This window comes from Myotis daubentonii, chromosome 2, assembly GCF_963259705.1.
Source record: "Myotis daubentonii chromosome 2, mMyoDau2.1, whole genome shotgun sequence".
Taxonomy (NCBI): domain Eukaryota; kingdom Metazoa; phylum Chordata; class Mammalia; order Chiroptera; family Vespertilionidae; genus Myotis; species Myotis daubentonii.
This window is the reverse complement of record NC_081841.1, coordinates 69025366-69052761: the sequence shown is the minus strand read 5'-3', so window position 1 is coordinate 69052761 and position 27396 is coordinate 69025366. Positions and strand designations below refer to the sequence as shown.

At 43.2% G+C, this 27396-nt stretch overlaps 1 protein-coding gene across 5 annotated transcripts in view; it reads left to right on the top strand.

The window, feature by feature from the left end:
• Positions 1–27396, top strand: part of LOC132227933 (receptor-type tyrosine-protein phosphatase R) — a 257258-nt gene that overhangs the window by 120473 nt on the left and 109389 nt on the right. For all 5 annotated transcript variants that reach the window (XM_059683640.1, XM_059683633.1, XM_059683632.1 and 2 more), the window contains exons 2-3: positions 17196–17309; positions 21461–21616. In XM_059683640.1, coding sequence (XP_059539623.1) covers positions 17205–17309; positions 21461–21616 — 261 coding nt within the window. In that variant the 5' untranslated portion in view covers positions 17196–17204. The remainder of the gene's footprint in view (positions 1–17195; positions 17310–21460; positions 21617–27396) is intronic.

Below are 27396 nucleotides of genomic sequence, written 5' to 3'. Positions count from 1 at the left end.
TTTCAAGCAAGGTCCGAGGACTCAGTTTCCCAATGGACTGAGGACCATATTTTGAGAATTACTACTCGAAGGCCACCAATTATTTCTCATCGACACATCCAACAGCCTGTTCTTGGTCTGCAGTTGTCTTAACCTTCAGCAGCATCTGGCAGTGTTGGCAAACCTCTTCTGACAACTCTACTCCTGACTTGCATACCACCACACATCTTGACTCCCCTCTGACCCTTCTACCTCTGTAGATAGCCATGCCAAAATCAAGGCCAACTAACAAGAAAAGTTTTCAGCCTTTTTGCCTTTTGCGCCAAAATGAGGGGAGTGTACTGTGGCTTTGTGGTGACGTGTGCTGGTGTTTGAGCAGGCCAAGAAGTAGCACCCTCTCCTCCCTGCCTGGACAACAGAGGAAGCAGACTGTGGGATAAAAGTGTCAGCGTCATTGCTGAGAGAGCTGCTGGAGATGTGACTTGGGAGCATTACAAATGACTCCCAGGACTGCCACTCCTTCAACAGATGGACCCACCAGTCACAGGAACACTGGTCACCTGTGAGCTCCCATGCAAGACAGATCATATGCTTCTCCCGGGCAGGCAGACCCCAAAAGGAAGCACAGAGTTACTCCTGCCCGCGTTTGTCATTCCAAAAGCACCAGTTATACTAGTCACTTCTCCTGTCCTGGGGAGAGTGAGAAGGGGAAGAATCCAGGAATATTTCTGCATTGGAGCTGCCACCACACAGAATAAACAAATAGTTTTCTCCTAATATCATGGAAAGAGGAAAGCCATAGACATATGATCATGATCGCATCACATTAGAATGAATAATTATTGGTGTAAAGTATATATTTAATATATATGTGCGTGTGTACATTATATCACCTATGTATTAGAAAATAGCTAACACTATAACCTCCACAATGTTATCTGAGGGTGATGGGATAAACTATTATGGATAATATTTATTTCTTTTTTCTAATTCTTTATATTTTCTAAATCTTTTATCATGAGCAAATTTAATTTTTATAAAGATTAATTTTTAAACTCTCAAATTGGTTATAACATACAGACACCAATGCTGGTTAAGTTTGACTTCAATTTACAATCAATATAGCACACTACTGCCCTGGGTTTTCTCAGTGGTTAGAGCACCGGGCCGCCCACTGAAAGGTCTCTGGCTTGATTCTCCATCAAGAGCAAGTACATGGGTTGCAGATTAGATCCTCAGTCCAATTAGGGGATTTGTGAGAGGCAACCAATTGATGTGTCTCTCACCTCTCTCTCTCTCTCTCTCTCTCTCTCTCTCTCTCTCTCTCTCTCCCCTCTCCCCCTACTTCCCTTCTACATTCAATAAAAAATCAATGGAAAAAGTTTCCTCAAATGAGGATTAACAACAAATATATATATATACTAGAGGCCCAGTGCACAAAAATTTGTGCACTCGGGGGGAAAGAGGGGGTCCATCAGCCTGGCCTGTGCCCTCTCACAGTCTGGGACCCCTCGGGAGATAATGACCTGCTGGCTTAGGCCTGCTCCCGGGTGGCAGAGGGCAGGCCCAATCCCTAGGCAGCCCCTGGTCGGGCTCAGAGCAGGGCTGATTGGGGAGTTGGGGTGCTGCCCCTGTCATGCACAGAGCAGGGTGGATTGGGAGGTTGCGATGCCACCCTCAGTCACGCTCAGGGTAGGGCTGATTGGGGGGTTGGGGCACCGCTCCCTGTCACACTCAAGGCAGGGTCGATGGGCAGGTTACGGCGCCACCCCCTGTCACGCACAGAGCAGGGCCAATCAGGGGGTTGGGGCGCTGCCCCCTGTCACACACAGAGCAGGGCCCATCAAGACGTTGGGGAGCTCCCCCCTGTCACACACAGAGCAGGGCCGATCAGGGGGTTGGGGAGCTCCCTCCTATCACTCACAGAGTAGGGCGGATAGGGGAGTTGAGGCACCGCCCCCTGTCACACACAGAGCAGGGTGGATCAGGGGGTTGGGGCGCCACACCCTGTCATACTCAGGGCAGGGACGATGGGGAGATTATGGCTCTACCCCGTCACACACAGAGCAGGGCCCGTGGTGGTGGTGGTGTAGGGGGGGGGGGGCGGGGTTGGGGCGCCGCACCCTGTCACACACAGAGCAGGGCCGATCAGGGGGTTGGGGCGCCACACCCTGTCACACACAGAGCCGCTGGGCAATCAGGGGTTTGGGGAGCTCCCCCCTATCAGGCACAGAGCAGGACGGATAGGGAGGCTGTGGCCCTGCCCCCTGTCATACACAGAGCCGCAGGGTGATCAAGGGGTTTGGGCGCTGCCCCCTGTCATGCTGATCCTGGTGCTGGGAGGCATATTACCCTTTTACTATATAAAATAGAGGCCTGGTGCATGGGTGGGGGCCAGCTGGTTTGCCCTGAAGGGTGTCCTGGATCAGGGTCGGGTTCCCCAGTGGGGTGCCTGGCCAGTCTGGTTGAGGGGCTGAGGGCTGTTTTCAGGCTGGCGGGTGACTGAAGCTCCCAACCGCTCCTTTTTTTCTTTTCTTTTTTTTTAAATTCTGGGCCAGCTTTAGCTCTGAGGCTCCAGCTCTTAGGCCTCCACTGCTGAAAGCAGGTTTCTGGCCTTTGTTTACCTTCTGTATTTGAAACAATGTTGCGATCCTGCTGGCTGAAGCCCGGCGACTAAAGCAGGTTTCTGGGGTTTTGTTTAGCTTCTATATTTGTAACCTAGTTGCTTAGAGTTGCAGCTCAGAGGCTGCCAGCGGCAGGCGGGGAACGTTGGAGTCCTCCGTCTCTGAAGCAAGCAAGCCTCATGTTCGCTTCCAGCTGCCTGGCTGCCAGCCGCCATTTTGGCTAGCAGTTAATTTGCATAGCGCCCTGATTAGCCAATGGGAAGCGTAGCGGTTGTATGCTAATTACCATGTTTCTCTTTTATTAGATAGGATATATATATATATATATATATATATATATATATATATATATATAGTACATATGGCATACTACTCAGAAAACTTATATTGCTTTCACCAATTAGAAGCAGATTTCAAAACCCTAAGATAAAATGAATGGATTTTTTTCCTCTCCTGAATGGTGTAGTAAAGTATCAGAGACATTAATTATAAATCAAACACTAATTGTGTTAAATCAATGGTGTGTGTGTTTTTCTAATGGTTAGACCTTATAGGTAACCATTTCATTATCTCCTCAAGAGCAGAACCTGGCTTTTTCTATGCCTACCATGGAATCATTCATACTCTCCCACTTAGCAACTACACAGGGCTGATATGATGATACACGTATTCCTTCACTTCACAAAGATGTATTCAATCCCTACTACATGCCAGGTGCTGTTCCAGGCCCAGGGCTGCAGACCAACACAAGGTCCCACATCGATGGGGCCACATTTTAGTAAAGGGGGATACGCAGCACACAAATCAATAAGAAACTGTCACATATTAATAAATGCTACAAGTAAAATAAGGATATACTAAGAGTAAGAGAAAATAACGACATAAAATAAAGTGTTGCCTAGTCAGTGTGCTCAGTGGATTGAGAGTTGTCCTATGCACCGGGAGGTAATGGTTTGATTCCCGGGTTCCAGGCTCGATCTCCATTGTGGGGGGCATGCAGGAGGCAGCCGATCGATGTTTCTCTCTCAATGATGTTTCTATCTCTCTCCCTTTCCCGTCCCCTCTCTCTAAAAATCAACCAAAACATATTTTAAAAGATAAAGTGTTTAGAGAAAAAGAAAAGGCATATGCAGTTACATAATTGGTATCCTTGAAGATGAAACAAAAATAGTTAAAAATGATTTAAATGTATAATAGGAAAAATATTTCTTTTTTAAAATATATTTTATTGATTTTTTTACAGAGAGGAAGGGAGAGGGATAGAGAGTTAGAAACATCGATGAGAGAGAAACATCGATCAGCTGCCTCCTGCCCACCCCCTACTGGGGATGTGCCCACAACCAAGGTACATGCTCTTGACTGGAATCGAACCTAGGACCCTTGAGTTCGCAGGCCGACGTTCTATCCATTGAGCCAAACAGGATAGGACAGGAAAAATATTTCTTAAAGAATCTGAACTCTGGCCCTAGCTGTGCTGTGCGATGGCAGAGCCCGCAGGCCCAGCCCCTGGCCGCCCTGAACCGGCAGCAGCCCTGCCCCCAGCAGCCAGGGAAGGATGGCTCTGAGGGGATCAAGGAGGAATTGAGTGACCTGCAGAGCCATTCTCCTGCCCAGTGGTCCGCAAGCCTGTGGGGATGATTGGTTCTGCCGGCAGGCCACCAGCACCGCCCCAATGACAGTCCTTACCAAGGAGGCATTTCTTCCCGAACATCCACTTTCCCACAGACTATCCGTTCAAACCCCAAAGGTTGCTTTCGCGACCAAAATTTACAACCCCGCCCCCCTCACCCCGCAGCATCCACAGCAAAGGCGGCCTCTGTCTCTGTCCTGCAGTCCCACTGGTCTCCATCACTGAAGTGCCTGGAGTGCTCTTACCCACCTGCTCCCTGCTCTGAGAGCCTAGCCCTGAGGACCCTCTGGCGCCAGAGGCAGTCACACCTCCAAGGCCAGCCAGAGAAGCACAACCAACTGGCGAGTGCACACAGACATACGCTGTGTGAGTGCCTCGGAGGCTGCACAGGGGACACTGCGCAAGAGAAGCTGAGCCCCTGGCTGAGCCTCCCATCGGGCATCATCTCTTCCAGGAGCGAATGACAGTCCCACCCTCTCCTGCCTCAGCCTGTTGGCACCACGTGGTCCACGTGGCTTTGCCACTGTCTCATCCTGACGCCAAAGCGATAGTCTCCCTTAGATCCACAGCTCCTCGCTGCACTGGACTCAGTCCCTCCACCCGACTCACTGCTGGACTCGCGGAGGACAGTTAGCTGTCACCTCTGCTACCCCGCCTCACTCATGGCGGCATCACTGGCCGTGGCACCACACAGCCTGGCCCTCGCCCTCTGGGACTCAGTGCCAACCTGGGCGTCCAGGGCAGCGCGGGCAGGCTCTCCTCACGTCCTGCCTGCCATAAACCATATCCCAAGGAGGCTCAGCTCATCCCAGGAGGCTCCAGGGAATTGGAGAGTGTCCCTCACACCGAGAGGCAGCAAACAATGTCGGGATGGAAAGCACGGAGCACCCAGGAGATGAGCGGCTTTTCAGAAGCAGGACCTGGGAGACTGGGGTTTTGCCTCTCCATGGGAAGAGGTTTTTCACCGCCTCCCTCCCCCGAGGGAGCCAGCACTAAGTCCAGTGCTTGCCGCCCACAGACCAGAGCACAGGGGCAGGGAGAGACTTTTACATGTAAATAGAATATAATTCATGCATAACCCTAAAAAAAAAAGTGTCTGGAATCTGTAGACTTTAAGGCCATACTACGTGGCAGGAACTGTCAACCCAAAGAAATATCCAGGTGAAGTTTAAAGTCAAATATTTCAATGAGATTGCAGGCAAAAAAGAAAGTTATCTTCAAGACAGGCTAGCCTCAGGCTAGAGTGTTTTTCATAGCAATTTTCAATGTCACAAGGCATTGGAATAATAGCAGCAGCATTCAAAGGTAAAAAATAAAAAAATAACAATTGAATCAAGAATTCAATATCCGGCCAAGGCGTTATTTATTGTCAAAGGCACCATAAACGCATTCTCAAACATGTAACACCTCAGAAAATAGAGCACTCCTGAGCCCTACTTGAGAAAGAACTTTTTGATAATGAAATTCAGCTAAATATTAAGAGACGTGTCACAATAAAAGATTCAGTAATGGTGACAGGCTTCAAAAAAAGAAGAAAAGAAAGAAAAAAGACTGATCATGAGCACTGGACCATTTGGACATATAGCTGACACTATCAAACTTTAGAAATTATACTCAGAGAAATCAGTCATCAGTATAAATAATGCTAACACAACCCCAATGTCTTAGTGACTTAATTTAAGAAAAATTTAACTCATGCCACTGTTTAATGAGGGGGTGGGCAGGGACTCTCCTTTATGCAGTGATGCAGGGTCTAAGCACCTTCCTTTGTGTGGCTCTGTCATTTTTAACAAAATCATGGCATCACCCGGGAACCATCCAGCCCGCAGGCAGAGGAAAGAGAGAAAGAGGAGACCAGGCACCTTCTTTAACTGCCTCGACTGAAAATGCCATTTTACTTTTACTTGCATTCATTGATGTGAAATATTAGGTGCCTCCACCTAGACATAAACAGGCTGAGTTTCCAGGAGACAATATTTCGGTGAGTGGTCTCTGTTACACAGAATATAATGTGAATGTAAAACATAACAATAGAAAAAATAATATAATTATTAAAACTGGGAAGTGATGATGAGGATGGGTGGGAAGAAATGTACATTTTCTCATTTTTCATAGTAGGTAACAAGTTAAAAACTTTCTAAAGCTTATAAATGAAGAAATAACCATTTTTATATATAATCATATAATATTTAATATTATAAATATAGACACTGGAAGAAAAAATGTAGAACAACAACAAGGACAAAAGACCATATAGCAAAAGATAGAAAACTAAAAAAGGAAAAACACAAATAAAATAAGATAACAAATGAAATAAGATAACAATACAATTTATATCACTTAAGGTAATAAGAGTGAATGGGATAAGCTAACCTATTAACAGTAAGGAAGTCTGGCCAGTGTGGCTCAGTGGTTGAGAGTTGACTCAAGTAGTCACTGGTTCAATTCCCGGTCAGGGCACATGCCTGGTTTCACCCCCAGAAGAGGGTGCGCAGAAGGCAGAGAGAGATGTTTCTAATCTCTCTATACCTTTTTCTTCCTCTCTCTAAAAATCAATCAAAGCATATATTTTTAAAAAGCAAGGAATTATCAGATAAGAATCAAAACATGATATTTGAGAATAGTATATATTATACGTATAGAACTATAGCCCAGATCCTACATAATAAAAGGCTAATATGCAAATCAAATGGCAGAATTACCTGTTGCTATGAGGCGCACTGACCACCAGGGGGCAGACGCTCAATGTAGGAGCTGCCCCCTGGTGGTCAGTGCGCTCTCACAGGGGTAGCGCTGCTCAGTCAGAAGCCAGGCTCATGGCTGGTGAGTGCAGGGGCAGTGGTGGGCAGGCCTGGCTGAGAGACCGCCCCCCCCCCCCGCCACCAAGTGCACGATTTTCGTGCACTGGGCCTCTAGTATGTTAATAAGTGGGGAAGCAAGTTGTGGAACAATTTGTATAGTTTGATCCTATTGTATTTAATAGTAATGTACATGTTGTATAACATGCACATATTATTTGTATATAATTTATACACAGACAACATTTGGAAACATCCAAAGAAATAACTGTGCTATTTCTGGGGATTGGAATAAAGGGTGAGGAGAGGACAAGTACACTTTCACTTTTTAACTATATCTCTCTGTATCTTACATTTTTTGAAATAAGTATGAAGATTCTATTACAAAAATTTAAACAAAGTTAACTGAAGTGAAATTCAGAGTGCTATTGGAGAACTGAAAGATGCAAACACAGGAGGGGCCAAGAAACACGGAAGGCTGGCAGAGTGGTCTTTGAGCTGAAAGAAGGAAGGTGCCAGCCCATGACCTCCAGGTGCACTGACACCATGTTGAATACACCTTAGGAGCCAAAGTACAATGTACATGGTGGAAGGGCTGGAGGTGAGACTGGAAGGAACCAAGCAGTTAGAATCTTCCATTAGAAAATGAGATTTCCTCAAAGTACTTGAAGCAGAGGAGTGACTTGACTGGGCTAGCATTTTCACAGATTATGATGGTGTCCATTCGGGGAATGAGTTAAAGACCACAGTCCAGATAAACATGATGGCGGCCTAAGATGGTGGCAATACAGATGAAGGGAAGTTGGATTCACATTCAAGAGATATTTAGGCAGAACTTGATAATTAATGGGATGTCATGATGGTGGGGTGACACAGAAGGAAAAGAGTCAACATGACTTCCCAATATGGTACTTCAGGGGCAAAGTGGGAGGATATGGAGGCTATCTGTAATACTGTCAACAGTAAAGATCATAGTAAAATAAAATATAGGAATTAGAAGTAAATTTGTGGATGAGGAGAGGGAAAATGTAAGCTCAGTTTGGGTAATATTGGGTTTGCAGTATGGAACGTTCAGGTAGAGGGAAGCAGGTGTAAGACTCTGGAAAAGGTGGGTATGTGAAATATGGAAATAAAAATCACTAGTTTGTAAGTAATAGCAGAGGACAATGCAGAGAATTATAAGAAGGGACTGAGTGATGGTATAAATGCCTCCCAAGAGTCAGGGTTTTCTACAAGCTTCAAAGACATAAACAGAAACGTTTGCTTTTATTCCTGGAGATCACTTGCCAATGTAACTGCTTACAAAGAATGGTGTCAGAGCCCTGGCTGGTTTGGCTCAGTGGATAGAGCATCAGCCTGCAGACTCAAGAGTCCCAGATTCTGTTCCAGTCAAGGGCACATGCCCTGGTTGTGGGCTCGATCCCCAATAAGGGGTGTGCAGGAGGCAGCCAATCAATGATTGTCTCTCATCATTGATGTTTCTGTCTCTCTCTCCATCTCCCTTCCACTCTGAAATCAATTAAAAAATATATATTTAAAAAAAGAATGGAGTCGGAGATTCCAGACAGCAAAGAGGACACAATAAAGCGAGAGGTGGGTGGAATCCTCCCGACAGGCTTTGGTCCTGGAGGAACCTGAGTTATTTTTTGTCTCTTGGGAATTGAGACTGGAATTCTCCCAGGGGCTTCGAGGCCATCTCTTTAGGAAGAGCGATGGCCATTTGGCCTTCCTCCCCAAAACTGGGCCCCTGGGTGTGGCCTCACCCTTCCTCAGGATAACCAGATGGCAGTCCAGGCTGTCCAATAACATCAAGGAGGAGATAACATTCAGAAACCTGCCCCACCCCCGGGCAAATTAATTGAGCCATCCTTGCAAAACAAATAGCTAAAAGCCAACCACATGTTTAGGATTTAAACAAGCTGGTACCTAAATTCAAATGCTATGTTGTAATCCGTTGCATCAGATTGATTCATATCTAAGACTCATAGGTTTCAGCTACGTTAGTGGACCAAGAAAGTCGTATTGCAAAGTGGCACTTCCTTTGTTGTGAGGAGCAGGGATGAGGGAAATGACGAAGGCCCCAGGTAAAAGAAATTGACTCAGGAACCTCATAACAAGGCAGATGCCCAAACAATTTAAATAGAAATGGAGTTTTATTTTTTTTAAAATATATTTTATTGATTTTTTACAGAGAGCAATGGAGAGGGATAGAGAGCTAGAAACATTGATGAGAGAGAAACATCGATCAGCTGCCTCCTGCACACCCCCTACTGGGGATGTGCCTGCAACCAAGGTACATGCCTTGACCGGAATCGAACCTGGGACCCTTCAGTCCGCAGACTGATGCTCTATCCACTGAGCCAAACCAGTTAGGGCGAGATGGAGTTTTAAATCTTTATTATGATGTTTCATTTTTTCCTGTATGTTCATATATTTGTAATACCAATAAAACACTCAATTGTTCTTGGATAGTAACTACATTATTTACTACTGTTAAGTGGCTTAGCATTTGCCTTGAGAAAGAGAATTTTAATCTCTTTGAAATTAAAAATTTTCATCACTGTATGTTAGGTGATAGAAATAACCCAATGTGTTGACTATTCAGACTATGTATCTTTCACTGCTGTTTGGTAACTTGAAAGTGGTAACACTGTTGATATTGTCATGAACTTTATATTCTATCTCAGTTGTTACAACTTCACATCATAGGATGAGGAGAAGCTGCGAATTTCTAGTGTCTAGCCAGAAGCATATATCCTCTGACTACAGCAAACCGTATACTTTTATTTTCTCTGAAATAAAATTCTCTTTGTATAAAGTCCTTTCTCTCTCTCTCTCTCTCTCTTTTTTAAATAGCAATCATGTAAAATGTCTGGCACTTATTAGGCCCTCGAATATACACTTTCCTGTCTGTATTATAATTTACCATCACTATTTTATGGGGAACAATCAGGAATACCTGCACTGTGGAGTCAATCCAGCTTTTCACAGGAAAACAGAGAACTGAGGCAAATTATTCAAATGTTTTGATGCAATCAACCAGACGATTGCGGTTTAAACTAACTGCTTCACCTTGCTATTCACTTTAGTTAGGTAATCTAAAGTTCTGTTTCAAATAAACGGCTTTTATTTTTTTCAAACAGTTTCCTTTATTTTCCTTTGTAAATTCTAATCTTGAGTTCCCATTTCACTTCTATTTACCGTGCACTCTGAGGAACTTAGACTTGAATGCTGTTTCCACAGTAACAAGCCTCCAGATGATCACGGCCCTGGGAATTGAGTTCTCAAGTGTGTACACAAGCCCTCGACTCTCAGTACCCAGCACAGACCATTGGCTCCAGATTTTGCCCGTGGGGATCAGGGACAGTCCCTGCCTGCTCACCCTGCCTGGCAAACACTGCTGGGAGCAGAGGCCCATGGTTCCTCAGCAGGGTTTGTGTGACTGAGGAAACCCTCTTTGCCTGGCACAAGAAGGAGAGTAAACAGTCTCAAGTACAATGTCCCAGATCTAGTGCAGCTTCTGCAGCCTCGCGGAGCTGAAAGTCAGCTGTTGGATGAAAAGGAGCTTCTGTTTCTCAGAGCTACCCGGTGGACTGAATTTTTCTAATCTCTTGGGTTTTCCAGGTGGATGCATAAAGCATGCTTAAAAGCATAGTGTTTTTCTCTTCTCTGCATTTCCAAATCCTACTTACCCTTCAGGGTTGAGCTCATCTTATTTTCTGTATTAAATTATGTTGCTATTGGGAACATCTTTAGACTATAGACAAGTACAAAAATACAGGTAATAATATAGCAAACAATTGTGTACTATTAGGTAGTGTCATATATATATATATATATATATATATATATATATATATATATATATATAATTTATTTCAGAGAGGAAGAGAGAGATGGAAACATCAATGATGAGAGAATCATTGATCGGCTGCCTCCTGCATGCCCCCCCACTGGGAATTAGGCTCGCAACCTGGGCATGTGCCCTTGACCTGAATCGAACCCCGGACTCTTCAATCTGTAGGCTGGCGCTCTATCCCCTGAGCCAAAGTGGCTACAGCTATTAGATAGTTTTTATTTTATAAAGAATGTGTCACTGATAGTGTTGCTTTTGAAGTAGCTTTTCTACCGATTCCCAACAGGATTCTTTCCCCCTCTCTCCAGAAGCAAAGCGTATCTCTTACTTGGGCAGTCAGGTAGAGTTTTTGAGTGGTGTGCCCTTTTCTGGAACGCAAATTTTCCCAAGCAGCCCAGTTTCAGCTCTAACATGACCAAACCCTATGACCCCTTCCCCATGGAAGCATGAGAAGATCCTACGGCACAGGGCACTCTGGAGCTTGAGTAGGGTCCACCATGTCTACTGTAACCACTAGCCCTCTTTTGACCTCCCCAGCTCCCTCTGATTCTTGTAGCATTAAACATTTGGTCCAGTTTCCAGTCACTTATTTTGTACCAACTTTATGGATAGAAAATGTATTGTTTCCTAAGAAGATAATAAAATCTTGAAGCAGTATCATTCTCCTTTTAGATCTAATTGGGAGAAAGCCCTTGTAAAAGTTCTTATACTAGAGTAGTTTACACTGTAAGCCAATCTCCCCATCAGAGAAGTGTATACATAGAAGTGTGCCTAAATTTATAGAAAAAATGATGCTGCAGCCATCCAACAGTTATTGATAACCTACTATGATCCAGTTTATGAATTAAGCACTATAAATATGTAATAAATGCATAAAGATTTATAACTGCATTATTAAAAGATAAAAAATATGCAAGGAGTATTACAACTGATACCACAAAAATATAAAGGGTTATAAGAGACTAGGGGCCCGGTGCACGAAATTCGTGCACTGGGTGTGTGTGTGGGGGGGGGAGTGTCCCTCAGCCCAGCCTGCCCCCTCTCACATACTGGGAGCCCTCAGGCGTTGACCCCCATCACCCTCCAATCGCCCCATCTCCCTCTGATCGCTTGCTCCACCCCCCGCCCAAGCCTGACGCCTCTGACCCAGGCTTCAGGCCTGGGCAAGGGGACCATCATATCCCCCCAATCCCCGGCTCCGCCCCCCACCCAGGCCTGATGCCTCGGCCAGAGGAGTTGACCCTCATCACCCTCCGATCACCAATCACCGGATCGGCCCCTTGACCAGGCCTGAGGCCTCCGGCAGAGGTGTCAGGCCTGGGCAGGCGACCCCCAGCTCCCCGCGGTTGCAGGCTCTGCCCCTGCCCAGGCCTAAGGCCTCTGGCCTAGGCGTCCGGCCCGGGCAGCGGGGACCCGCAGCTGCAGCGGCCCCACGATCATGGGCTTCGCTTTAGGCCCAGGCAAGGGGCCCCTAGCTCCTGGGACTGCCAGCTTCAACCGTGCCCAGCTCCCATCGCTGGCTCCACCCCTACTTCCTGCTATCACTGGCCAGGGCGGAAAAGGCACCTAATTCTCTGATCATGGCTGGGGGGCAGGGCAAAGGCGGCCCCAGGGCCACCTTTGCCCTGCCCCCCAGCTCTTAGCTCCCCCCTGGGTTTCCAATCACTGTCAGTGGCAGGGAGCTTCTTCCTGCTTTCCCTTTCGCCTCCCTGCATTGTGCCTACATATGCAAATTAGCCACCATTTTGTTGGCAGTTAACTGCCAATCTTAGTTGGCAGTTAATTTGCATATAGCCCTGATTAGCCAATGAAAAGGGTATCGTCGTACGCCAATTACCATTTTTCTCTTTTATTAGATAGGACTAGTAGGAACAATCATATGTCAACAAATTGGACAACCTATAAATAATGGATAAATTCCTAGAAACATACAATTTACTGTAAGTGAATTATGAAGAAATAGAAAGTCTGACCAGATTGATTCATAGTAAGGAGATTGAATCAATAATCAAAAACTTCCTAATAAACAAAGTCCAGAACCAGATGGCTTCCTTGGTGAATTCTACCGAACATTCAAAAACAGAGTTAATACTAATCTTTTTCAAATTCTTACAAAAAAGAGAAGAGCAGGGAACTCTTCTAAACTCACTTTATGAAGCCAGCATTACCCTGATGTAAAAACCAAACAAGGATGTCACCAGAAAAGAAAATTACAGGTCACTATCCCGGATGAACATAGATGCAAAAATCCTCAACAAAAAATATTAGCAAACTAAATTCAACAATACATTAAAAGGATGTTATACCATCCCTGGTCAGTTGTTCAGTTGGTTGGAGCATTTTCCCATATACCAAAAGGTTGCATGTTCAATTCCTGGTCAGGGCACATACCTAGGTTTTGGGTTCAATCCCAAGTCAGGAAGTTTACAGGAAGCAATCAATTGATGTTTCCCTCTCTCTCTCTCTTCCTCTCTCTCCCCCTTCCTCTCTCTCTAAAAATCAATAAAACTATATATTCAGCTGAGGATAATAAAAAATACGTTACACCATGATAAGGTGGGATTTATTACAGAGTTGCAAAGATGGTTCAACATCTGCAAATCAGTCAATGTTATATACCACATTAACAAAATTAAGGATAAAAATCATATGTCATATCAATAAATGTAGAAAAAGCATTTGACAAAATTCAACATTTATGAAAAACTCAACAAAGAAGGTTTAGAGGGAACATACCTTAGCATAATAAAGGTCATATATGACAGATCCACAGCTAACATATTCAACTAGAGGCCCAGTGTATGAAATTCGTGCACAGGTGAGGTCCCTAGGCCTGGCCTGTGATCGGAGCCAATCAGGTTCCCCGCCTCCCTGCCTCCTCCTTCCCTTGCCACCACCTCATGGTTCCCCACCTTCCCCCTCCTTCTTCCTGCGTCTGCTGCCGGTTCCCTGTCCCAGCCCAGGCCTGGCCTTGATTGGGCAATCAGAACCTGCCAGTCTGGGGGAGGGAACAACCACCACCAAGGCGGGTGGGCAGTGGGCTGATCGGTGCCTGCTGGCCAGGGGAAGAACAAGGGGAGGGACCCAGGAGGTTGGCTGCTGGCCCCAAGGAGGGAGCCGGCCCTCGGCCCCCTGGGAAAGGGGCCGTATCTGCTGCCACCAACCCCTGGTTCCCCGTCCCAGCCCCAGGGCCCAGCCACAATCAGGGCCTGCTGGCCAGGGTGACCAGAAGGCTGGCCAGTAGGACCCATTGGTGATCAGGGCCTGTGGGCAACTCTGCGTTGAGCATCTGCCCCCTGGTGGTCAGTGTGCATCATAGCGACCAGTTGTTCCAGCCATTCAGGTTGTACCATCGTAACAGTCGCTTAGGCTTTTACATATACTAGAATAGATGATGAAAAACAGAGAAAGCTCTTCTAAGATCAGGAACAAGGTTAGGATGCTCACGATCACTACTTTTATTCAACATGATAATGGAAGTCCTAGCCAGATCAATTAGGCAAGAAAAAATAAAAAATAATGGGCATCTAAATTGGATAAAAAGTAAAACTGTCACTATTTACAGATTACATGATATTATATATAGAAAACCCTAAAGACTCTATAAAAAACTGTTAAAAATTAATAAATTAATTCAATAATGTTGTAGGTTACAAAATCAATACAAAAAAGTCTGTTGCATTTTTATACACTAATAATGAACTATATGATAGTGAAATTAAGAAAAAACATTTTGTTTATAATTACATTAAAATAATACCTGGGAATAAATTTAACCAAACAGGTACAGACATAGATGCTGAAAACTGCAAGATAGTAAGTAAAGAAATTTAAGAAGATGCACACAAAAAAATTGAAAGGTATTTTGTGCTCATGTGTTGGAAAAATTAACATTGTTAAAATTTCCATACTGCCTAAAGCAATCTACAGATTCAATGCAATCTTTATCAAATTTCCAATGTCATTTTTCACAGAAATAGAATAAAAACTCCAAAAAGTTATATGGAACCACAAAAGACACTGAATAGCCAAAGCAATGTTGATAAAGAAGTTTAATCAGGGACATATCCCAACCTCTAATTTCATATTCTATTACAAAGCTATAGTAATTAAAACAGCATGGTTTTGGCATAAAAACAGACACATAACTCAATGGAAAAGAACTGAGAGTACATAAATAAACCCACAGATAATTTATGGCAAAGAAGCCAAGAATATACAATGGGGAAAGGAAAGTCTCTTCAATAAGTAGTGTTGGGAAAGCTGAACAGCCACATAGAAAAATATGAATTGGGATCATTATGTTATACCATATGCAAAAGTTAACTTAAAAATGGATTAAAGACTAGAAGATAATATCTGAAAGCATAAAACTCTTAGAAGACTACATGTGGTTAACTCTTTGACGTAGGCCTTGGAAATTATATTTTTAATTTGACACCAAAACTTAAAACAAAAGTAAAAATAAACAAGTGGGACTACATCAAACTAAAAATATTCTGCACGGCAAAGCAAAGCAAGCAGTTGACAAAATAAAAAGGCAACCTACTGAATGGGAGAAAATATTTGCAAATTATTTATCTGATAGGAGGTTAATATCCAAAATTCAAAGAACTCATACAACTCAGTAACCAAAAAAAATCCAATTTAAAAATGGGCAGAAGATATGAACAGACATTTTTCCAAAGATGGACAACAGGTACATGAAAAGATGATCAACATTATTAATCATAAAGGAAATGCAAATCAAAATCACAATGGGATATCACCTAACACATGTTAGAATGGCTATTATAAAAAAAAAGACAAGAAATCACAAGTGTTGGTGAAGGTGTGGAGAAAAGGGAACCCCTGAGCACTCTTGGTAGGAAAGTAAGTTGGGGTAGCCACTATGGAAAACAGTATGGAGATGCCTCAAAATTTTAAAAATAGAACCAGCATATGATCCAGCAATTCCACCTCTGGGTATTTATCTGACAAAAATGAAAAAACTAAATTGGAAAGATATGCATTCCATGTTCATTGCAGCATTGCTTACAGCTGCCAAGATATGGAAACAATCTAAGAGTCTGTTGATGGATAAATGTATAAAGAATTTGTGATATCTATATCTATCTATATCTACATCTACATATAAGAGAATAATATTCAGTCACACAAAAAATGAAACCTTGCCATTTGCTCCAATATGGATGGACCTCAAGGGCACTCATTATGCTAGGTGAAATAAGTCTAGACAGACAAAGACAAATACTAAATGATCTCTCTTTTATGTGAAGTATAAAAAAAAGCTCATTGAAAGAGGCAGAAGCAGGGTAGAGGATGGAAGAAAGGTGAAGGGGGTAAAAAAATCTTATCAAATATATATGTACTAAAGGCCAGATGCACGAAACTTGTGCAAGAGTGGGCCTTCCTTCCCTCGGCTGCTGGCACTGGCTTCCTGTGTCATCCAGGACCCGCCTTCCCTCGCAGCCCTGGCTTCGTCCAGAAGGTCGTCTGGAAGGACATCTGGTCTAATTTGCATATTATGCTTTTATTATTATAGATTAAATGCATAAAAATGTGCTTTCCCCATCTTATGTGATATCTCAAATGATTATGATGCATTTTTAAAATAATAATTTATGGTTTAAGTGTATGAATGGCACCCATGACTTAAATAAAGGCTATATTATTAATTTTATAACTTGTTTGTATTTTAGGAATTTTTAAATGTTTAGTTATCTTTTTCCAAAACAACTTAAAAAGAGTGTTTGCCTAAACAGCTGAATAAGAATTGCCAAATCATCAGTACCATTGATTTCTTTACCAGAGTTTCTAAATGCGTATTGCATCTCATTCTTTGCCTTGCATTGGCATCCAATCACTATATAGAGAAACTGCCAAGTTATGGGACTGACACAGCATCTTCTTGCCTGGGTCTGTGTGTGAACACAAATTAAAGCTGTCCTTCAGCTTGGATTGCTGAAACACACCTGGCCCCATACTCCATTCTGTAATCTGGGATTGAAATCAATCTAAACCAACATACATTTGAGTGAAACTCTTTATGAATTGATCATGGATATACCTTATTGATTGTAACTAGACAAATTGCATTATTATACAGTGGACCATCTTTTTAACTGACACCATTTACAATTTCACATAAAATATCCCTATAATGTTATTCCATTAAAAACGCAACAAAGCACCATGAGTGTAAATTTATCAAAGTCACAGAAATTGTTCTACTCAGTAATCAGTCAGGAACTGAATATCCTGAACCAAACATTTAACTATAATTTGAATTTCTTTTTTTTCCCCAGACACTGCAAATGGATGTCAACAAGCTGAACATAACCTTGCTCCGAATATTCCGCCAGGGAGTGGCGGCTGCGTTAGGACTCTTACCCCAGCAAGTGCACATCAATCGCCTCATTGTAAGATGCCTCCATTTCACATTTCCAGAACAGGCTTTGATCTTTTTTGAAGGTCTCAATAATAAAGAACAATAATTTAAAAGACCCATGCTATAGTTCTATGGCCCCTGAGCCAAATCTAGCATAGTGGTTTGGGTAAAGAAAGTTTTATTGCAATAAGCCACAGTCACTTGTTTACATATTGACTATGACTACTTTCATGTTACAGTGACAGAGCTGAGTCATTCTAACCAATTGTTTGGCTAAATCGAAGGTTAGAATACTTACTCTCTGGCCCTTGACAGAAAAAGTTTATCAACCCTTTCATAGTTCAAGGCTTGTACCCCGGTAGGTATGAATAGAGGGGCCAAACATACTAGTCTCACCAACCTGACATACACCCAAAACATTCTTCCTAAAAGTTAAGCCTTCTTTTTTTTTTTTTTTTTTTGTATTTTGTTGGGTTTTTTTTGGTCTTTAATGGTTTACTTTTATTTTTTTTATGCTTTTACTTTTTTTAAATATATTTTTTATTGATTAAGATATTACATATGTGTCCTTATCCCCACGTTACCCCCTACCCCCCCTCTCATGCCCTCACCCCCCCATTGTCCGTGTCCATTGGTTAGGCCTATATGCTAATGGTTTACTTTTATTAACACAATTCATTTTATTAAATATTAAATTGTTTTTTATTTTTTTATGTTTGGTTACATTAAGGCTTTTTTTATTGCTTAAAGTATTACAAAGGGTATTACATATGTGTCCTTTTTTTTTTCCTCGCCCTTGACAATCCCCTGGCCTCCCCTACCCCCCAGTGTCTTATGTCCATTGGTTATGCTTATATGCATGCATACAAGTCCTTCGGTTGATCTCTTACCCCCCTCCCTCCTGCCCCCCAACCCTCCCCGGCCTTCCCGCTGCAGTTTGATAATCTGTTTGAGGCAGCTCTGCCTCTGTATCTATTATTGTTCAAAAGTTTATAATGGTCTCTATTATCCATGACTGAGTGAGATCATGTGGTATTTTTCCTTCATTGACTGGCTTATTTCACTTAGCATAATGCTTTCCAGGTCCATCCATGCCTTTGCAAATGGTAAGAGTTCCTTCTTTTTTACAGCAGCATAGTATTCCATTGTGTAGATGTACCACTGTTTTCTAATCCATTCATCTACTGATGGGCACTTAGGCTGTTTCCAGATCTTAGCTATGGTGAATTGTGCTGCTCTGAACATACAGGTGCATATATCCTTTCTGACTGGTGTTTCTGGTTTCTTGGGATATATTCCTAGAAGTGGGATCACAGGGTCAAATGGGAGTTCCATTTTTAACTTTTTGAGGAAACTCCATACTGTCTTCCATAGTGGCTGCACCAGTCTGCATTCCCACCAGCAGTGCACGAGTGTTCCTTTTTCTCCACATCCTCTCCAGCACTTGTCGTTTGTGGATTTGTTGATGATAGCCAGTCTGACAGATGTGAGATGGTACCTCATTGTTGTTTTGATTTGCATCTCTCGGATGATTAGTGACTTTGAGCATGTTTTCATATGTCTCTTGGCTTTCTGAATGTCCTCTTTTGAAAGGTGTCTATTTAGGTCCTTTGCCCATTTTTTGATTAGATTGTTTATCTTCCTTTTATTAAGTTGTATGAGTTCCCTATAAATGTTGGAGATTAGGCCCTTATCAGATATGACATTGGCAAATATGTTTTCCCACGCAGTGGGTTTTCTCGTTGTTTTGTTGATGGTTTCTCTAAAAGTTAAGCCTTCTGCATCAGTTAAAACATTGTCTCCATGTGGTATCTATGAAAACCCCTTTAAGGATAGCAATAGGATGAAGATACTGAGTCCACAGACAGGATTTCTGTTAAAAAGAAAGGAAAACCAATCCTTGAGGACAGCACTCCAAATGGAATGCAAGAATAGATGGTCCTGAAAAGCCTGGAGAAAACTTGGATGGGCATGTGGGGTGGGAATGAGGCAAACCCAGAGGGATTGATGAATAGAGCCCACTTTAGACCCATCTACCAGCCAATCACCCACATCCTTCCTTCCCCGCTTATCTCAGGGTTTGGGAACCTTGATGTCATCCCACCACTTGTTCCCATCAGCACCTGAAGGCAGGCATGAGCAAAGGCAGAGAAAGGCAAATTCAAAACGGATGACTTTCTCTTTGTAAAAAGCTAATTATCCAAGGTTCCTGTGAAAAGGGACTTTGGAATCATCTTGCAGTTTTACAATTGTTCTTAATTTCCACTGCAGTGGGAACTCAAGCCAGGGCCCCACGGTCCCCTTGCCTTACATTCTGATTCTCCTGCTGGAGCTCAGCTTTCTACTGAATCAACATCCTCGTGTCCAGCTACGGAGACGAATTTGCTTTTTACTTTGGTTTAGGGATTTTGTTTCTTTTCATTGTTATGTGTGTGTGTGGAGGGGTGAGGATTGTTTCATTCCCCATAATGACTTATTCTCTAAGTCAACTATTTTCTGGGATCAAATACACTTAAAAACCAAAATTTTTAGCTCAGTACCATAGAAGAGGAAATACAATATTTCCTAGTGCCCTGAAAGAGGGAAATGGGTTTTATATCCAAAGTATCTTATTTTAATGAGAAGACATAGAGATGTAGGTACTATAGATGTCTTAGCTCTAGAATATATATATATATATGTATCTTTGCAGGGGTAAAAAGGCAGGAATACACATATCCTGGGAGAATGTTGGTGGCATTTATCACACCTGTTTCTAGGAGCAGTTATTATAATGGGTAGAGTTATGGTGATACCCAAGGCAGCAGAGCATGGTGATGAAGAGCATCTACTTTGGAGACATAACCGTACCCCGTTTCCAGCTCAGCCATCTCCCAGTTGTATGACCGCAGGCAACCTACTTATGTGTTTTCAATTGCAAAATGGAGAGAACTATAACACCTTTGTCCTGGAGGGGTTTTGAGCATTAAATGAGATAACAGACTTAAGGTACATAAGAGTGTGTCAGGCAGAAAACAAGTGCTCTAGTCTCGCTACTGTTGTTATTAGGTCATAAACTATTTAAATTATTATAAACACGTTGGACATCAGTATTATACAATACTTAGTCATTGTCTGTTGTTCCCTGCAAACACGGAAATGTGTTTTGTTTTCTGGATTGCTAGTAGTATTTTATACCTGGATGAACTTCTGGTAAATGGCATTAAAGGAAAATTTTCTAACATGAGAGAACTCCATGTCAAAAAGAAAAGACTAGCAATAATTCCTTCCATAAGTACGTGATAGATATAACTTTTAAAGAGACTCTGATAGATTTCCGTGGTGTGTTTACTTTTTATGTGTCCTATCTTCCATTTATGGTAGAAAAAAAATCCTCTCTCTGCATTTCAGCTAATGGGGCAATACTAATAGGAAAGTATCCTGCATTTCTACCCAAGGGATAGACTTTAAAAGTGGGACGTTTGAGGTGAAGAACAGAATCAGGGAAGCAACGTCAAAGTTCATGTAGTGATTCCAGCCTTCCAGAAATACAAGTTATAAGAAAAAAAATGGAGTAGCAATGTCTAATAACTGTACTATTGCATTAGGCTTTATTTCACTCATTTGATTTTATAATGCTTCTTTAAACACAATTACTCAGGGAACATCTGAACAGTATATTTCAAAACAAAGAAAATAGAGAGACTCATAAATAGAGAGCAGTCTGACAGCTCTGGGGATGGGCATGGGGAGGCAGGAGGCATGGAGGGATTGAGCAACAAAGGAAAAACAGAAAGAAAGAACTCATGGACAATGGGGTGGTGAGTGTGGAGGGGAGAGGAAGGTGGGTAGAGGTGGAGGAGGAGGGGGAAGTGGAGGTGGAGAAGGGCTTAGGGGGCATAAATAGTGGTGGAGGAAAATATTTAATTACAATATGGAATGGAAAATAAACCAGCATCCAATGAGATATAAAATTACAAATCTTGAGGTGTCAATTACTTGAAAGAAGGCCACTTGAAGACTTTGGGCTCTGGACTGGTAGTCTTAAGCGTACCCGAGAATAACTAATAAATGTAACCTCCATGATGCCTTTTAAGATTCTAGGGTTCCAGCTTTCTGTGGTGTTTCTAGAGGAGGAAAAAGTACTTCCCAAACATGTTTGAAAATGTCTATTAACATGTACAAATAACCTGCTTTTACTAGGGAAAGAAGAACAGTGTGGAACTCTTCGTGTCTCCCATAAACCGAAAAGGAGGCATCTCCGACGCCCTGCCATCTGAGGAAGTGCTGCGTTCACTTAATACCAATGTTTTGCATCAAAGTTTATCCCAATTTGGAATCACAGAAGTTTCTCCTGAGGTATGTTGTTGCATGGAAGAGTTCATCTAAAAATCTGCAGTCAGACCCTAGCTGGTTTGGCTCAGTGGGTAAAGTGTCAGCCTGGAGACTGAAGGGTTCCAGGTTTGATTCTGGTCAAGGGCACATGCCCAAGTTGCAGCCTCCAACCCCAGTAGGGGTGTGCAGGAGGCAGCAGATCAATGATTCTATCATTGATGTTTCCATCTCTCCCTCTTCCTTCCTCTAATAAAAATGGTAATTGGCGTACGACGATACCCTTTTCATTGGCTAATCAGGGCTATATGCAAATTAACTGCCAACTAAGATTGGCAGTTAACTGCCAACAAGATGGCGGTTAATTTGCATATGTAGGCACAATGCAGGGAGGCGAAAGGGAAAGCAGGAAGAAGCCCCCTGCCACTGACAGTGATCAGAAACCCAGAGGGGAGCTAAGAGCTGGGGGGCAGGGCAAAGGCGGCCCTGGGGCCGCCTTTGCCCTGCCCCCCAGCCATGATCGGAAAATCAGGCGCCTTTGCCACCCTGGCCAGTGATAGCAGGAAGTAGGGGTGGAGCCAGCGATGGGAGCTGGGCACAGTTGAAGCTGGCAGTCCCGGGAGCTAAGGATCCCTTGCCTGGGCCTAAAGCGAAGCCCATGATCGTGGGGCCGCTGCAGCTGCGGGTCCCCGTTGCCCGGGCTGGACACCTAGGCCAGAGGTGTTAGGCCTGGGCAGGGGCGGAGCCTGCAACCGCGGGGAGCTGGGGGTCCCCTGCCCAGGCCTGACACATCTGCCAGAGGCCTCAGGCCTGGTCAAGGGGCCGATCCGGTGATTGGTGATCGGAGGGTGATGAGGGTCAACTCCTCTGGCCGAGGCATCAGGCCTGGGTGGGGGGCGGAGCCGGGGATTGGGGGGATATGATGGTCCCCTTGCCCAGGCCTGAAGCCTGGGTCAGAGGCGTCAGGCTTGGGCGGGGGGTGGAGCAAGCGATCAGAGGGAGATGGGGGTTCCCTGCCCAGGCATGATTCCTGGGCCAGAGGCCTCAGGCCTGTGCGGGGGCCAGAGCCAGTGATCAGGGGGAGATGGGGGTCCCCTGTCCAAGCCTGACACCTCTGGCGGAGGCGTCAGGCCTGGGCAAGGGGCCGATCAGGCGATCAGAGGGTGATGGGGGTCTACGCCTCTGGCCGAGGCATCAGGCCTGGGCTGGGGGCAGAACCAGTGATGGGGGGAAATGAGGGTCCCCTGCCCAGGCCTGACGCCTCTGTCAGAGGCGTCATGCCTGGGCAAGGGGCCGATCCTGCGATTGGAGGGTGATGGGGGTCAACGCCTGAGGGCTCCCAGTATGTGAGAGGGGGCAGGCTGGGCTGAGGGACACTCCCCTCCCCACACACACCCAGTGCATGAATTTCGTGCACCGGGCCCCTAGTATTTAATAAATAAATATATATTTTAAAAATCTAGACATCTTGATTATTAGTCTAATCCCACTTTTCAGTAAAGCTTATTGCCTCGCATTTCAGCAAATATCACAGGTGTGGAATAAAAGGCTTTGGTTTAAGCCCTGGCTGGTATGGCTCAGTTGGTTGAGCCTCCCATGCACCAAAAGTTCACTCCTTCAATTCCTTGTCAGGGCACATGCCCAGGTTGCAGGCTCAATTTTTAGTAGGGGGTGAGCAGGAGGCAGCCGATCTATGTTTCTCTGTCTCCCTCTCCCTTCTTCTCTCTCTAAAATAAAAATCAATAAAAAGATATTTTTTAGAGGCTTTGATACCAGGATTGAAACCCAAAAACCACTTAAGATGTGTGTGTGTGACCCTGGGCAGGTGATTTAATTTCTGTGAGATTAAGTCTTTGTGTGGTGTCAGCCTCTTTGAGGCTCAGTTTCTTCATATCCAAAATGGGTATAGAAAAAAATGAGTATAGTCCTTATTTTATCTACTTGGAATATGAATTAATTTTTAAAACATTTGTGGAAATCCCCCTATACAGGAGACACTGAACAAATATTTGAATGCAGGATTGCTTGGCAGAATGAAAATGTATGTTCATCATTGAATTGGTCTTTCGGCATTTAGTGTCACCCTTATCACTGCCCTACACACACACACACACACACACACACACACACACACACACACACAGTGTGTTTTCTCTCTTGGCACCAGAGTAATCTTTCTAAAAATAAATCTGGCCATGCCCTCCTAATGTCATGGTTCTCTTTGGCCTCCTAAATATTACGGAATGAAGCATGCATTTCTCAATATGGTCTATGATCCTTTGTGTGCTAGGCTTTATAAACTGTTCAACAACACTCTCCTAGTTTTTGCTTTGGCAATTCCAAACTTAATCGGTACCATGACACCTCCATATTTCTCTTCCCTCCATGCTTTGCATACGTTGATCCTTCTACACACCTTTCATGTATCAAGATCAGTCTACTACAGAGCAAAGCCTTCCCTAGATGTGAATGCTCATTGGTTTGTGTTCTCCTTGAGCTTAGTATAAAAACTCCTTATCCTCTCTTGGTCTTCAAGTCCATCTCTACACTACAGGTTCATCAAGAGACATGCCATGTCATTTCATCTGTGTCCTTGTTGTCTTCATTCAGTGTCTGGTATTCAATGGGCATAGAAGTAGCCAAACACTGTGCTGCTGGTATCCAAAGTCAGAAAATAAATGAATAAACCCCAACCTATATGTCCAGGTCAGGGGTGGGCAAACTTTTTGACTCGAGGGCCACAATGGGTTCTTAAACTGGACCGGAGGGCCGGAACAAAAGCATGGATGGAGTGTTTGTGTGAACTAATATAAATTCAAAGTAAACATCATTACATAAAAGGGTACGGTCTTTTTTTTTTTTTTTAGTTTGATTCATTTCAAACGGACCGAATCCGGCCCGCGGGCCGTAGTTTGCCCACGGCTGGTCCAGGTCCTTCACAGACTGACTTGCACACATTTTTCCCAGGACTGTTCTTTAGAATTTAAAAAGACCTTTGGATTACTTTATTCTGCTTCCTGTAAGCTTTCAGTGGCTTACATAAGCGTTCTTCCCTGTTGCTTTAATCTGAGTTTAAATACTATTCTTAATGCTTTAAGAATATGGCAGCTTAGTGAGTCATCCAGATTTGTGAACCAAGAGAAGCTCACCATTCAAAAATCTAGTTAATATCAAGTACACACTTAGGGGTCCTCCAACAGCCCCCAGCTCGGTGAAAGGTGAAGGGCGCCTGACTCTCATCACAGTACTATTAGCCCACAAGACCACAGTCTGTCCTTTAATAGTGAAAGTGTATTTGATGGTCAAAACTTAATATTTTCTGGTGAAATTGTGAGAATCTAGAAATCTAGGAAGGCTAGACCCTCAGAAATATTATGTTACAGGAGGCTGGAACGTATTTTAATCGGCTATCAGGAGCATTTCATCAAGGACAGATGAATTGATTGAGCCTTTTGCAGGTACTTTTAAAAGGGGCCCAGCATTACCCTCTGACCTGAAGCCATAAATGCAGAAATGGGAGCTAGTGCCCTCATGGGGGGCTTCAGACACGAACAGTCCAGAGGGCCACTGCCAAAGCATTTGTGAATAGTTGTTCAAGCTATTCGCAATAAAGAGTTTCCCTGCTTCTTTATTCATCGCTGTGGTTAGTGTGTGATGACAGCTTATGCCTCAACCCATTCTTCCACATTTTTATCCTAAAATTATAGCTCTGCTATGGGAGCATGTTTATTAAGAGAAAAAAATGAATTTTTTTTGTTTTTGGTTTTTCATCCTTTGCATGGGTCACAGAACATTGTGAATCATATCTCAAAGCATCTATTCCTAAACTTATATGAGCTTCTTTCAGGGAAGGATGTGTTTTTTGTTGTTGCCATTTCTTTATTTGCTTGACTTTTTTTAATCAGAAAAAAACTCTTGGGACAGAAAGAAAAATACCAAGTAGAGAATTACTTTTGTTTATTGTCTGTTTTCATTTTGAATCTATGTTGGGTGTTTTGTTTTTTTTTGGGGGGGGAGGGGAGGCATTTTAAAAAAAATATTTTTATACAGTACCTAGAACATTGTAAGCACACAAATATTATTTTAAGATGCTCATAAAGATAAAACTAGATTTGGTACCTAATAAGTCAAATCTCAGAAAAATAAAATTAAATTCATTATTTTAGTTTCCATTTTTAAATGTTTTTATAAATATCCATTGAAACAATAAGTTTTGCAATCACACTGAAAATGACTTAGGATTTCGGTTGTTTTTGTTTGGTTTCAAATTACTCCAGATTTACAGGTCTTATATTGCAAAGGAGGAAGTTACCTTCATTAAATAACAGGCCAGTGTGTCAACTGATACTTCCATGGAATATTTACAAAGAGAAAAAAATCATATCAAATGAACATACGCCATAATCTGGGAGTTTGGTGATTGTTCCCTCGAACTAGGAACATTAGCCAACAGTCTAAAGCATTACAGTCCCAGCCATACAGTGCTGAGGAGGAAAACAATGTTAACATATGTTAGACCATTCAGACCGAACTGCTCACCCTGGGTATTGCACAGTGGAAGTGTGTCCTGTACCACCACATTACTGTAGGCTGCATCTCATTTATCTGCCCAAGTCAATCAATTAACCAGGTAACTTATAATATTTCTATTCCGTTCTCATTCTATGCGCTCATCTGTCCTAAATAGCCATGTCTCCTACGTAGGGGCGGGGAACATCCGGCCGGCCCTTGGGTTGTATAAGGCCTTCAAAATCATTTGTCGTGGCCCTGCCGTGGCATTAGGGGTGGGTTAATGAAATGTTTGACCAAATATAGCAGGCTGATTGTGAAGTTGATAATTTTGTATGGCCCTTGAATGATGTCATAAATATCCAAATGACCCTTGGCAGAAAAAAGGTTCCCCACCCCTGTGACCTAAAGCCTCTAGAGCAGTGGTTCTCAACCTTCCGAATGCCGCGACCCTTTAATACAGTTCCTCATGTTGTGGTGACCCCCAATTCCATTGTTACAAATTGAACATAATTAAAGCATAGTGATTAATCACAAAAACAATATGTAATTACATATGTGTTTTCTGATGGTCTTAGGTGACCCCTGTGAAAGGGTTGTTCGATCCCCAAAGGGGTCGCGACCCACAGGTTGAAAACCGCTGCTCTGTATTATATCTCCTAGCATTTGGGAATCTCTTCCACCATCCGGAATTAGAATGGGTTTATTTATTTATTTTTTTTTTATTGCTTAAAGTATTACAAAGGGTATTACATATGTGTCCATTTTATCCCCCCGCCCTAGACAGTCCCCTAGCCTCCCCTATTTCCCCAGTGTCTTATGTCCATTGGTTATGCTTATATGCATGCATACAAGTCCTTTAGTTGATCTCTTACCCCCCCTACCTCCTGCCCCCCAACCCTCCCCGGCCTTCCCACTGCAGTTTGACAATCTGTTTGAGGCAGCTCTGCCTCTGTATCTATTATTGTTCAAAAGTTTATAATGGTCTCTATTGTCCATGAATGAGTGAGATCATGTGGTATTTTTCCTTTATTGACTGGCTTATTTCACTTAGCATAATGCTCTCCAGTTCCATCCATGACGTTGCAAATAGTAAGAGTTCCTTCCTTTTTAGAGCAGCATAGTATTCCATCGTGTAGATGTACCACAGTTTTCTAATCCATTCATCTACTGATGGGCACTTAGGCTGTTTCCAGATCTTAGCTATGGTGAATTGTGCTGCTATGAACATAGGGGTGCATATATCCTTTCTGATTGGTGTTTCTGGTTTCTTGGGATATATAGAATGGGTTTAAAAA